This window comes from Elgaria multicarinata, chromosome 3 (genome assembly GCF_023053635.1).
Source record: "Elgaria multicarinata webbii isolate HBS135686 ecotype San Diego chromosome 3, rElgMul1.1.pri, whole genome shotgun sequence".
NCBI classification, from domain to species: domain Eukaryota; kingdom Metazoa; phylum Chordata; class Lepidosauria; order Squamata; family Anguidae; genus Elgaria; species Elgaria multicarinata.
In genome coordinates, this window is record NC_086173.1 from 156,299,621 (window position 1) to 156,313,526 (window position 13,906).

The 13,906-nt window shown below is 46.0% G+C and overlaps 1 protein-coding gene across 1 annotated transcript; it reads right to left on the reverse strand.

Annotated features, from left to right (window-relative positions):
- LOC134396203 (zinc finger protein 397-like) lies at positions 1-11,704 on the reverse strand. Its single transcript, XM_063122613.1, has 4 exons — positions 11,633-11,704; positions 8,081-8,814; positions 5,260-5,350; positions 1-1,096 (listed from the first exon to the last, which is right to left on the reverse strand). The coding sequence occupies exons 1-4, from the start codon at positions 11,652-11,654 to the stop codon at positions 219-221; spliced, it is 1,725 nt and encodes a 574-aa protein (XP_062978683.1). The 5' UTR covers positions 11,655-11,704; the 3' UTR covers positions 1-218.
- Between the last annotated feature and the right edge of the window lie 2,202 nt (positions 11,705-13,906).

Below are 13,906 nucleotides of genomic sequence, written 5' to 3' on the forward strand. Positions count from 1 at the left end.
GACTGGGGGGAGAGGGGGGGGATGAGTCTGTCAACTCAATGCTGGCCTTAATCCACAGCACTGTTGATAATAATTCATGTGGTATGGAGAGTACCCCCTCAGCAATCAACCGTGGTGTTAAGTAGTAACCCACCATTGACTATTGCGTTGTCCGGACGCAGCCAATGTCTTTTGAATGCGTAGGATTAAAAAAAGAAAGAAAGAAAGAAAACATGGCTTCATCCCAGCTTCTTTGCTACATGGAGTTTCTGATGTCGAAGAAGGCCGCTGCGACGCGTGAAACACTTTAGGCACTCCCCGCATTCGTAGGGCTTCACTCCTGTGTGGGTTCTTTCGTGCTGAATGAGGTACGACCTGCGGCTGAAAGTTTGCCTGCAGTCCGAGCATTCGTAGGGCTTCTCCCCAGTGTGGATCCTTTCGTGTTCTGTGAGGACTGAGCTGTAGCTGAAGCTCTTTCCGCACTCTGAGCACGTGTACGGCTTTTCCCCTGTATGCATTCGCTGATGTATCAGGAGGTGGGATTGCCTGCTGAAGGTCCTGCCGCACTCTGAGCATATATGCTGGTTTGCTCTGGCCTGGATTTCCTGAGGTCTGGGAGCGTCGTAAGGCTGAGGGAACCTTTTCCCACAGTCTGACCATACGGAGGGGGTCCCTCCCGAGAGTTTCCTTTCAGGCATATTAAGGTGCAGCCTCAGCTTGAGGCTTTTCTCCCATTCGGAGGATTTAGACAGCTTTTCTCCAGGCTGCCGTCTCTGGTTCTCAAGAAGGTCTAAGCTCTGGAGCAGGCTTTCCTCACAATCCACACCAGCCTTCTTTCTCTTACGCCGGCGCATTCCCTCTTGGAAGGTCCTTTCGTGTAGGCCTTTGTGAACAACCTCACAAAGGAAGGATTGTTCCGTCCTCTTCCACAGACCGCTTGCCTGGAGATTTTCCTGGTCCTGCAAACGTCTGGGGACGTGTTCTGTTTCAGGAACCTGGAGACGTTTCTCTTCAGCTCTTTCCCATGAAGCTCCTGGGGTGTCTCCTTGCTCAGGTCCTTCCAGCGGAAGAGCCTCTTCCACTACCTCCTCTTTTATGTTCGCTTGCCAATCATCTCCTGGGATAAATAGAGAAACACCACATCAGCCATGTTCCAAACATTCAAAGTTAAGACCTGATTTTCACAGTGAGAAAGGCATTATGCATGGTGTGGAGAAAGTGGAAAGAGAGACATTTTTCTCCTTCTCTCAAAATATTAGAACCCAATAGGGTCATTCCATGAAGCTGATTGGTGGGAGATCCAGGACAAATAAGAGGAAGTACTTCTTCACACAGCGCATAGTTAAATTATGGAACTCACTGCCACAAGGTGTAGTGATGACCACCAATTTGGAGGGCTTTAAAAGGGAGTTGGATAAATTCCTGGAGGAGAAGGCTATCAATGGCTGCTAGCCCTGATGGCTATGTGCTATGCTCAGTAACAGAGGCAGTATGCCTATGTATTGAGGAATATGGGTGGGAGAGAGCTGTTGCACTCATGTGCTGCTTGTGGGTTTCCCTTGGACAGCTGCTGTCTAGATAGAGCCTTGATCTGATCCAGCATGGCTCAGCAATACTATAAACAAGAAGGATCTTGGAATTGTAGATCGCAAGCTGAATATGAGCCAACAGTGCGATATGGCTGCAAGAAAGGCAAATGCTATTTTGGGCTGCATTAATAGAAGTATAGCTTCCAAATCACGTGAGGTACTGGTTCCTCTCTATTCGGCCCTGGTTAGGCCTCATCTAGAGTATTGCGTCCAGTTCTGGGCTCCACAATTCAAGAAGGACGCAGACAAGCTGGAGCGTGTTCAGAGGAGGGGAGCCAGGATGATCAGGGGTCTGGAAACAAAGCCCTATGAAGAGAGACTGAAAGAACTGGGCATGTTTAGTCTGGAGAAGAGAAGATTGAGGGGAGACATGATAGCACTCTTCAAATACTTAAAAGGTTGTCCCACAGAGGAGGGCCAGGATCTCTTCTCGATCCTCCCAGAGTACAGGACACGGAATAATGGGCTCAAGATAAAGGAAGCCAGATTCCAGCTGGACATAAGGAAAAACTTCCTGACTGTTAGAGCAGTACGACAATGGAATCAGTTACCTAGGGAGGTTGTGGGCTCTCTCACACTAGAGGCCTTCAAGAGGCAGCTGGACAACCATCTGTCAGGGATGCTTTAGGGTGGATTCCTGCATTGAGCAGGGGTTGGACTCAATGGCCTTATAGCCCCTTCCAACTCTACTAGTCTATGATTTGCTCTTGACGTTCTTTTTCCTGCCACTCTACTATTCTACGATTCTATGATTCTTCTTATGTTCTTGTGGTACAAATCTCCCTGGGGAAAGGACTACTTCAGAATGCATAACTCTGGCTGCTTCTGCACATGCAGCAGAATGAGGGGACAGAGTCATAAAGTGCTTGAGTTTGCTGTACCATTTCTCCCACTGCAAACGGAGAATACAAACTTTGAAAGCTCCCCTAGATTAAACAACAACAACAACAACAACCACCTCAAAACTAACAGAGCAAAGAGAAATGTATTATTAGTACTACTACTACTGTTGCTTTTCCCTGTGAAAAGCTGTCCTGAAGTGACTTTTACAGCTAGAATTACCAAAATCCATAATTTCCAGGCTTGGGTGGGTGTGTGTGTGTGTGTGTGTGAGAGAGAGAGAGAGAGAGAGAGAGAGAGAGAGAGAGAGAGAGAGAGAAACAAAATCAATAGAAGCCATAATTAGCACAATAACACAAAGAAGAAAAACAAACACCTTAAAAACGCAACCTAAAAACAATACAATATGAAAAGTGCTAATCCAGAATACACAAAAATACCCAAGTATTCATCCAGAATACACACATACATACACACAATAACCCATTTATCACCTGAACAACAGACTGAACAGGCAGGCGCACAGGTTACCCGGTCAAACCATGGTGAGATGTACTTATCTTTATTTAAATTATAATAATCCTTTCTAATTTCACATCTATACATGTGCAAATTATATGCGAATCGTGTCATCTTTTCTAGGGGTGCTCTGCTCCATTATGGATCCCCAGATTCGGAGCGGAGCGCGACGCGGCCTATTTCTGGCCTTAGGCCTGGGCGTCAGTTGAAGCCGCCGCACGGACTACGGCAGTGACAGACGATGGAGCAAGGTAAGTGGGGGAGGGGGGAGGGGGGATTACCTGGCTCTGTCGTCTGCCACAGTCCATGTGGTGGTGGACGGCGGAGCCAGGCAAGGGGGGCTTATTCGGCCCTCATTTTGTCCCCCCTTCCCTACTTACCTGCCTCCGCCATCTGCCGCAGAGGCAAGTAAGTGGGGAAGGGGGGGGGGCAAAATGGCATCTGAATATTGATCTGGACCCCCAGATTGCGGATCGGGGGAGGTCTGGATCAACCCGAACCGGTTTGGGCCCAATCCGGAAGGTCCGGATCGGGATCCGAAGCAGTTTGGGGAGGGCGTGCACAGCCCCAATCTTTTTCCCCTCTTTGTGGGTGATACATGTCCTCTTTGGAGCAATTCATAAATGGCCACCCTAGATGCAACTGAGGTAATATCATAGAATCATAGAATAGCAGAGTTGGAAGGGGCCTACAAGGCCATCGAGTCCAACCCCCTGCTCAATGCAGGAATCCACCCTAAAACTGTCTGTTTGATTGTTTTGTTTCTTTCTCAATCAACGGTATTGTTATTATTATTATTTATTTATATAGCACCATCAGTGTACATTGTGAACAGTTGCTATCACTGGACATGCTTTTATCCTTGTTTTTCTTATGTTCTTGCTATCAGTATTAATGTTTGTAGCTCTCCCCTCCCTGCTTTGCTTTATTTGTTAAAGGTACAAATATTAAAAAAAAAACTGAGGGAAAATTTAAGCTGGAGACCTTCCGGCACACAGGTCATGTCATTGGTCTTGGACCTGGAGTTGCAACGCATTTTGAACTTCAGGTAGTAAGGGAGGAATGGAAGTCTTCTTTTTTTCTTCTTCTTTTTAATGTGTATATCAACAAAAGAGAACAGGATCATAGAATCATAGAATAGTAGAGTTGGAAGGGGCCTATAAGGCCATCGAGAAAATGCATTGTGTAAAGAAAAAACACACACTTTACATATATTCAGTAGTGCATGCACGGCTAACTTCCCCGATTAGACTACTGCAATGCATTCTACGTGGGGCTGCCCTTGAAGATGACTCGGAAGCTGCAGCTAGTGTAAAATGCAGCAGCTGGACTGCTGACTGGAGCATCCCATAGAGACCACATAACTAGGGTGACCATATGAAAAGGAGGACAGAGCTCCTGTATCTTTAACAGTTGCATAGAAAAGGGAATTTCAGCAGGAGTCATTTGTATATATGGGGAACCTGGTGAAATTCCCTCTTCATCACAACAGTTAAAGCTGCAGGAGCTATACTAGGATGACCAGATTTAAAAGAGGGCAGGGCACCTGCAGCTTTAACTGTTGTGATGAAGAGGGAATTTCACCAGGTTCCCCATATATACAAATGACACCTGCTGAAATTTCCTTTCCAATACAGCTGTTAAAGATACAGGAGCCCTGTCCTCCTTTTCATATGGTCGCCGTACACATAACACCGGTCTTAAAGGAATTGCACTGGCTGCCTATACGCTTCCGGTCGGAATTCAAGGTGTTGGTAATGATGTTTAAAGTCCTAAACGTCTTGGGACCTCTATACTTGAGGGAGTGCCTCTCCTTATGCCTGCCCGAGACTTGAGATCTGTTGCAGGAGCCCTTCTCCGCATCCCACCAGCACAACACATTCACTGTGGTGGGACAAGGGAGAGGGCTTTCTCTGTTGTGGCACCCTGGCTGTGGAATGCCCTCCCCTTGCAGGCCTGACTGGCGCCAACGCTGACTTTATTCCGGCGCCAAGTGAAAACATGGCTTTTTAACAAAACCTTGGATGGCTAAATTTCACCAAGCTCGCACATTGTTTTAACTGTTTTAATTGGTTTTACCGCTTTTAAATTCTATACTGGTTTTAGCTTGATTAATGGTTTAATTTGTTTTTAGCTGTCTATATTTATAGTTTTATATTGCATGAGTTTATCTGTACACCCCCCTGAGATCCTAGTGATATAGGACGGGATACAAATGCTTTAAATAAAATAAATAAATAAATAAATAAACAAATAGGAATGGACGTTGCCTCCACACTGCAAGCACACCTCCAGTTCTCAAACAAAGTTTTGGAGCCCCATAAACCCTTACCTGGAAAGGTCGCCTTTCTATCACCTTCTTTCACAGCCTCCGTGGAAAGCTGCACCTTTGCAATGTCTGACGGATCCTGTCCAAAGGGTGACTGAAATGCAGACCAGCACATCATTTACGCAAGAGGCAGAAGAGTACATTTTCTTTATTCATTTAAATATTTAAAAACTTGACCCTTAAGGCTACCAGGGCACCCTGTACAAATATTATTAAAAACACACAGTGTAATAAAAACACTAAAACCACATTATCATGATTAGAACACAGCGTGTTCAGAGGAGGGCAACCAGGATGATCAGGGGTCTGGAAACAAAGCCCTATGAAGAGAGACTGAAAGAACTGGGCATGTTTAACCTTGAGAGGTTTCAGGGGAGATATGATAGCACTCTTCAAATACTTAAAAGGTTGTCACACAGAGGAGGGCCAGGATCTCTTCTCGATCCTCCCAGAGTGCAGGACATGGAATAATGGGCTTAAGTGACAGGAAGCCAGATTCTGGCTGGACATCAGGAAAAACTTCCTGACTGTTAGAACAGTATGACAATGGAACCAGTTACCTAGGGAGGTTTTGGGCTCTCCAATACTCGAGGCAGGCATTCAAGAGGCAGCTGGACAAGCATCTGTCAGGGATGCTTTAGGGTGGATTCCTGCATTGAGCAGGGGGTTGGACTTGATGGCCTTATAGGCCCCTTCCAACTCTACTATTCTATGATTCTAAGATAGCACTTACAACAGAACAAGTGTCATGTCTAGCCCTGTTCCCCTGTTTTGGAAGAAGGTGTTTCAGGTAATCAATCAGAATCAGTCTCTGAAGTAGAGGAGTTGGTGCCAGACACTGGCCAGCCTGTACTAGTGGGGGAGAAAGCTCTCACGGTTTCTTCTTCTCCAGCTGGTGGTGAGCTCTCTCCAGAGCTTATCTCATCAAGGGCACATTCTGGTGTTGGACAGTGCTGAAGGCAAGGGGGGCAGGCAAAAAGATGCCACCGTATTTTAGCTTCAAGTTCTTGCTGCCAGTAACTAAGTCTTACATATCTTTTAGAATGGGGAAAAAACATGCAAAATCCAGGAAATGGTAAGATGCATTGTATTTTTTATTTAAATTACAGTCATTCTTTCCAATCTTGCATCTCTATATAAACCAGCATATGCAAATATTATGCAAATCTCCCCGCTTTGACCTTTTTGGATAGGGTGACCATATGAACGGATTTGCCTGGATTTGCCCGGGTTTTTGATGGCAAATCCGGGAGGGGGAGGGGAAGTCCGGATTTTTTTCAAAGAGCTGCTCTAATGGGAATTAACATAAATGCTTATAACTCCATCATTTTTTAAGATAAAGACATGAAACTTGGCACAATGGTAGCTCGTAGGAAGGGCTTTAGTCATACCAAATTTGAAACAGATCCGTTCATCCATTGATTTTTTAGGATTTTTTTTAAAATTGAGGTTTTAAAATTATTATTTTTTAAATCGTCATTTTTAAAGATAAAGAGATGAAATTTTGCACCATGAAAGGATTTAGGTAGAGCTTTAGCCACACCAAATTTGAAACAGTTCCATTCATCCATTGATTTTTTAGGATTTTTTTAAAAAATGAGGTTTTAAAATTATTTTTAAACTGTCATTTTTAAAGATAAAGAGCTGAAAGTTCGCACCATGATAGCTTTTAGGTAGAGCTTTAGCCATACCAAATTTGAAATAGATCTGGGGCCAGTAGCAAACCCTGTTAACAACAACAGCAGCTTGCAATGAGTGAAGATACAGTCAGAAAAGATATTTGAGGGAAGGGGAGAATGTAACACACAGAGTATAGCAAAAGCTTCAAAGTACAGCAAAACCTACAAAAGTAGGAGTGAGTGAAGTTAATTTCAGATACATTGAATCTCTCACTTGTTCTTTATTTCAGTGATTTTAACATTAAGATGTTATGTGGAACAGATTTGTCTTAAATGTGTGCTGTAAAATCAGACATGCCCCTTTGGGGGCGACCATGTTGTCCTCCTTTTTGGTTTCCAAAATATGGTCACCCTATTTTTGGAGGATCTTCTTTTGGGGTACACATGTGGCCACCCTATCTTTCGGGGGAGTGCATCCCCATCTAGAACAGGCTGCACACCCAATTCCCAGGCATGAGAACCACCTACCCCCAGGGCCTCCACCCTTTTCGGTTTCAGTTTGTTTATTGGCCCCTAAATATAGGGTGACCCTGTGGAAAGGAGGACAGGGCTCCTGTATCTTTAACAGTCGTACAGAAAAGGGAATTTCAGCAGCTGTCCTTTGTACGCATGCAGCACCTAGTGACATTCCCTCTTCATCACAACAGTTAGAGCTGCAGGAGCCCTGCCCTCTTTTGTATCTGGTCATGCTAGGCAGGGCTCCTGCAGCTCTAACTGTTGTGATGAAGAGGGAATGTCACCAGGTGCTGCATGCATACAAATGACACCTGCTGAGATTCCCTTTTTATTTATTTTATTTATTCATTACATTTATATCCCACCTTTTTTCTAGATGCCTTTTTTCCTTTTTTGACCAGATGCAAAAGAGGGCAGGGCTCTTGCAGCTTTAACTGTTGGGATGAAGAGGGGATTTCACCAGGTTCTGCATGCATAACAATGACACCTGCTGAAATTCCCTTTTCTACACCACTATTAAAGATACAGGAGCCTGGTCCTCCTTTCCATAGGGTCACCTTACCTAAATAGGAACCAGAGCCAGATTTCTTCCACCGTCAGTAGCCCTCCTCTTTTCTCCATTAGAGAGGGGGGAAACCCAAACTCACATTCTGCTCTCTGATCATCAGGAGGGAAATGTTTTTTCTCACCTGCTCTTGGCCCTTCTCAGTCTCCTTCAGCATCAGGAGGAAATCCGTGGCCAGGGCCGCCGCCTGGCTGCCAGTCTCTGGTCCCCGTTCATGGACCCAGCTCTGCATTTCCTCTGGCAGGATGGCCAGGAATTGCTCCAGGATCACCAGCTCCAGCATCTGCTCCTTGGTGTGTCTGTCTGGCTCCAGCCACTGACAGCAAAGTTCCCAGAGCTGGCCAAATGCCTCTTGCGGCCCCTTGGCCTCCCAGTAGGAGAACCTCCGGAAATGCCAACGCCGTATCTCTGAGCTGACACTGTCCTCGTTTGAAACCCCTTCCTCTGTGACATTCCTAGAAAGCTCCTGGCTTCCATCAATCGGCTGGGATTCCGCAGGGTCCAGGGTCATTTGGGTCCTCCACTCTCCGCAAGGCCACTGCCTGGCATCCACAAATCCCTTGAAGGGGTATTTTAAATCCTTAGGGATCTCCTTGGATTGGGACTGAGATGGGTGTGGGGTTTTCCATCCTGACTGAGGAGAGGCTGCATCTTTCGGGAAGTTGTGCCTCTGAGCTCCCCAGCACGGCTGCGGGCCTTCCTCTGGTTCTTGCTTGATTTCACGGGCGTCTACTCCCGGCGAAAGCTCTCCGTTCACCTCTACCTGGATGATGTGAAGGTCTCTCTTCAGTGTCTCCTCTGGCTCAATTTCAGCTGGATTCCGCTTCTCCATTTTTATCCCAGCTGCGTTTCCTTGCTCTGTAAGTGGAACGAAAAACACTCCGCTCAATGCCCAGAAGTGCACTGTGAGAAACAGCAAACTCGAACCAATGGTCTGTCCAGCTCAGCAGCCAATTTCCAGCAGTGGACAGCCAGGTGCCTCTGGCAATCCTGCGGGCAAGGCATCTATCTATTCTATATATATAAAACGCTTAGGTATGTTTCCGTACAGGCTTCAGCTGATACAAGTTGCTAAGCAACCATAACAAAGTGTAACGTCAGCTGATACAGGTTGCTAAACCCCTTGCCTGACTCCTCCGGGCTTTCCAAGGTAATCCTACCCCCCTTTCTGCCTCTTTGCTCCCCCCCCCCACAAAGGGGGCAGTGCCATGGTCCGGAGCATGAGCGAGGCACGGCCGGGGCCCTTGGTGGCCAGGTGGGAGGCTGCTCTCCTGCTGCAAGCCGAGGCCCCGGCCTAATAAAATGCGATATTTAATTAATAAACTTTAAGATATGCTACATGTTACGCCGGGTACAGCTAGTTAAAGGAAAAGCCCTTCCTTGTTATCCCAAGCAGCTAGGGTCCAGAGAAACCATAAGAACATAAGAAGAGCCCTGCTAGATCAGACCAAGGATCCATTCAGTCCAGCATTCTGTTCACACATTGGCCAATCAGATTCCCCAACTAGTGTGCAAACGCATTCTGCCTCTGATACTGGAGGTAGCAGATAGCCATCAGGACTAGTAGCCATTGATAGCCTCCTCCTCCTCCTTTTAAAGCCATCCAAATTGGTGGCCGTCACTACATCTTACGGTAGCAAATTCCACAGTTTAACTATGCAATATGTGAAGAAATCTTCCTTTTATCTGTCCAGAGTCTCCCACCAATCAGCTTCATCAGATGACCCCTTTGGGTTCTAGTATTATGAGAGAGGGAGAAAAATGTCTCCCTATCCACGTTCTCGTTTTGTACACCTCTATCATGTCTCCCCTCAGCCTCCTTTTTTCCATGCTAAACAATCCCACTTGATGTAACCTTCCCTCATAGGGGAGATGCTCTAGCCCCTGGATAATTTTCGTTGCCCTTTTTCCAGCTCTACAATATCTAATCTTATGTAAACTACACAGAGAGCTTCAGCAATGGGGTGGTATAGAAATATAATACCTTTCTTCGATTGTAAGACGCCGTCGATTGTAAGACGCACACTAATTTCAGTACCACTAACAGAAAAAAAGCTTTGATTCTAAGAATAATAATCGCACTCGCGATTCTAAGATGCACCCCATTTTTAGAGATGTTTATATGGGGAAAAAAGTGCGTCTTAGAATCGAAGAAATACAGTAAATAATAATCTTTTTTAGGAGCAGTGACCAGAACTGCACACAGTATTCTAAGTGTGGTTGGACCATAGATTTGTATAAAGGCGATATGACACTGCACTTTTATTCTCAATTCCTTTTTTAAATAATGCCTAACATGAAGTTTGCCTTTTTCACAGCAGCAGCTGACTGGGTGCACATTTTCATTGAGCTGTCCACCACAGCCCCAAGATCTCATTCTAAGTCATTCACCTCTAGCTCAGATCCCATCAAGTTAGCCTGGAAGCTGGGATTTTTTTGCCCCAACGTGCATGCGACACCTATATTGTACCAATTACATTAGTTGCTGTTGTGCTTTTAGGCCCAATTTAAAGTGCTGGCATGAGTCAACCTGGTGCCTTCCATTTGTGCCTGTACTGGGACCAAGTTACCCAAAACCATCTGTCAGGGATGCTTTAGGGTGGATTCCTGCATTGAGCAGGGGGTTGGACTCGATGGCCTTGTAGGCCCCTTCCAACTCTGCTGTTCTATGATTCTATGAAAAGGCCCCCTTCACTATGTCAGACTCCCCGCACGCTTAGCTCAGCGGCTGATCGAAGGAATGGATAGGAATATCCATGGCCATAGAAATACTTCAAAGCAAGCATGATTTAGTTGTGTGTGTTTTGAGACCAATGAGATCCCTTGCTGTTGTGACAGCTAAACACAGCTTCCTTTTGAAGAGCCACTGGAATGAGTTAGGATTTTGGTATGGCCATCGTCATCCACTGGGCTGGGTTGACCTGGTAAATATAGGGTGACCCTATGAAAAGGAGGACAGGGCTCCTGTATCTTTAACAATTGTATTGAAAAGGAAATTTCAGCAGGTGTCATTTGTAAATATGGAGAATCTGGTGAAATTTCCTCTTCATCACAACAGTTAAAGCTGCAGGTGCCCTGCCCTCTTTTAAATATGGTCACTCTAGTATAGCTCCGGCACTTTAACTGTGGTGAAGAAGAGGGAATTTCACCAGGTTCCCCATATATACAAATGACACCTGCTGAAATTCCCTTTTCTATGCAACTGTTAAAGATACAAGAGCCTTGTCCTCCTTTTCATAGGGTCACCCTAGTGTTGACAGTAGGGTAGCCCCCCTGCTCTGGACTCAGAATATGGCCGCTTCCTTGGTTCCTATTGACATAGCTTTATAAAGTTAGCTGCAGAGCTTAGGGTTGCCAACTGACCAGGAGAGAGAGAAAAGAATGTGCCTGGCCTGCTGCCGTTGCCTTTAACATCCCAGGAGTCATCTGCAGAAATCAGCCAGTAAAGCTTTTCGCAGCACAGGAACACACATTATCAATGGCTAATGCCTTCTATTGCTGCTGTGAAAGGCACAGAGAAGAGGCCGTAAGTTGGCAACCCTAGCCCGCCCCTCTCGGTGTGGTCTCCCGGGATCTCTTGTTTGCAAGGCTGCTGTTTCTTCCCTATCTCTGTCTCCCTCTGGCTATTTCTGCCTCTCCCGCAGTTCCTCTGAATCAGGCCTTGCTTGGAACTCACCCTCTCCTCGAAGCCTCCGCATGGCAACTCCTGGGAGTGCGTTGAGGGACTCCCAGTTGTACTGGGAGCAATCTAAAAAAGCCAATTTTCCAGGAGGAGGGACACAAAAGCAGCTGCCTTCACATCTGCCCTTCTCAAATTCCTGGGTCTCTCTACGAACCAAAACTCTATCAGTTTAACCCCTTCATTGTTGTATTCTAAAACGCACACCAAGGGCTCATCTTACACCAAGCAGGATATTCCACTATGAAAGCGGTATATAAAAGGCAGAAGCCACACTACTGCTTTACAGTGGTACTGAAGTGCGCTGACAACTGTTGGGGCCCATGGACACATACCATATATCACTTTCATAGTGTTATATCCTGCTTGGTGTAGAGGTGTCATGGGCCCCAACAGTTGTCAGTGCACTTCAGTACCACTATAAAGCAGTAGCGTGGCTCCTGCAGTGCACTTTGATACTGCTATAAAGCAGTAGTGTGGCTCCCGCCTTTTATATACTGCTTTCATAGTGGAATATCTGGCTTGGTGTAGATGAGCCCCAAGTCACCAAGGGGAAAATTGCACTGATGCTTCCACCAAGCAACTGTGTAGGTGTGTATATGTATGCATGGTTTCCACGGGAAGATCTATTTGTTCACACACACAACTTCTGTCTGTCACGCAATCGGCACCAATGATAATTTTTTTTTTATTTGTTACATTTTTATGCTGGCGAATAGCCAAATCTCTCTGGGCAGGTCACTGTGAAGGGCAGGGGTGCAAACTGCGCCTCTAAGCTGTTGCTATGTGATTATGAAATCTGCCCTCTATGTATTTCAAATCTGCTGTGCCAGGCTCGGGTGGGGAGGGCTAGAGCTGGTGGCTGCCAGCCAAAGTCATCCCTGCTTTGAGCTAGTCTGCCTCCCACTAGCACCTGGAGATTATCCGGGCGGTGGAGAAGCTAAGGGGATTCAGTTATGGGGAAAAGAGGTGGGCCTGGCCCCTGTGGGAAGGGGTAGGCAAAAGCCCTGGAAGGGCACTGGTTGGTTGGCCGGGGTCATGGGACAGGGGGTCCAACAAAGAGATAAAAAGCCCCATGAAGAAGACCCTCCATCTTCCTTGGTGGTGTGTGCGTATGTCAAGTGGGAAGATCAGGTCCAATGCAACCAGGGCGTTGCTCGGAGTTAGAAAGGTTTTTTTTATGTTTTAACGTGTGTCAGTATTCTGGAGAAGGCCAGCCGTTGTTCAGCTGGGTATGCGGACGTATGATTGTTTCTTGGGGTAATGGCTAATTGCTAGAGCTTTTCCTCACTCCCTTTTCCCCATTCCTTTCCCCCCCTTTCCCTCTCCCTTTTTAAGAGGCTTTTACTGACCAAGACCTTAAGTGTTAGTTTTAGTGATTGCAATAAATTTGCTTTGTGTGTTATTCCCTGAACATCTGGCTCATCCCGGTTGTGGACAAGGCTAGGGAGGTGGGCTGCCTGGGAGTTCAGGACGTTTGGTCCAGGAGCCTACCTTGCAGGGTTGTCAGGTGGACCCTGGCATCCGTTACACAAGGGAAGATATATTTGTTCACACACACAACTTCTGTCTGTCAAGCAAGCGGCATCAATGATTATTTATTTATTTATTTATTTATTTATTTATTACATTTTTATGCTACCCAATAGCCAAATCTCTCTGGGCAGGTCACGACAATGAAAACCAGATATTACAAGACAATAAAAGAAAGTATAAAATTTAGAAGTTTGAAACTACAATAGAAAAAACAAAAATAATAACCAAACAGAAGATAGCAGCTGGGCAAACGTTTAACATACAATACCAGATATAAAAGAAACTGAAAAACTAAAATGTTGAGAGAACAAAAAGGTCTTCAGCCAGCCCCAAAATTTGGAGCTCAGGCAAACCTCTCTGGGAAGCTCATTCCACAGCCAGAGTGCCACTGATGTAAAATCTATGCAACACCACAGCAAAGAAGGTCCTCTTCTTAGTAGCCACCTACCTCACTTCCTTTGGCAGGGGCTCCTGGAGAAGAGGTAAATCCAATTTATATCTTACTTAGGCCTTTTCTACACCTAAGGATTATCCCAGGAAAATGGAGGGATCGTCCCTGCCTGCTCCCGGGATCCCCTGTGTCTCATTTGGACGTACAGGGATGATCCCGGGACAATCCCGGGGGAAAAGGCAAGAGTAGAAACAGCCTTAGAACAGACTCCTTGAAACGAATGTGGTTTAAGTTAGCCTCTAGTGTGGGAGAGCCCACCACCTCCCTAGGTAACTGGTTCCATT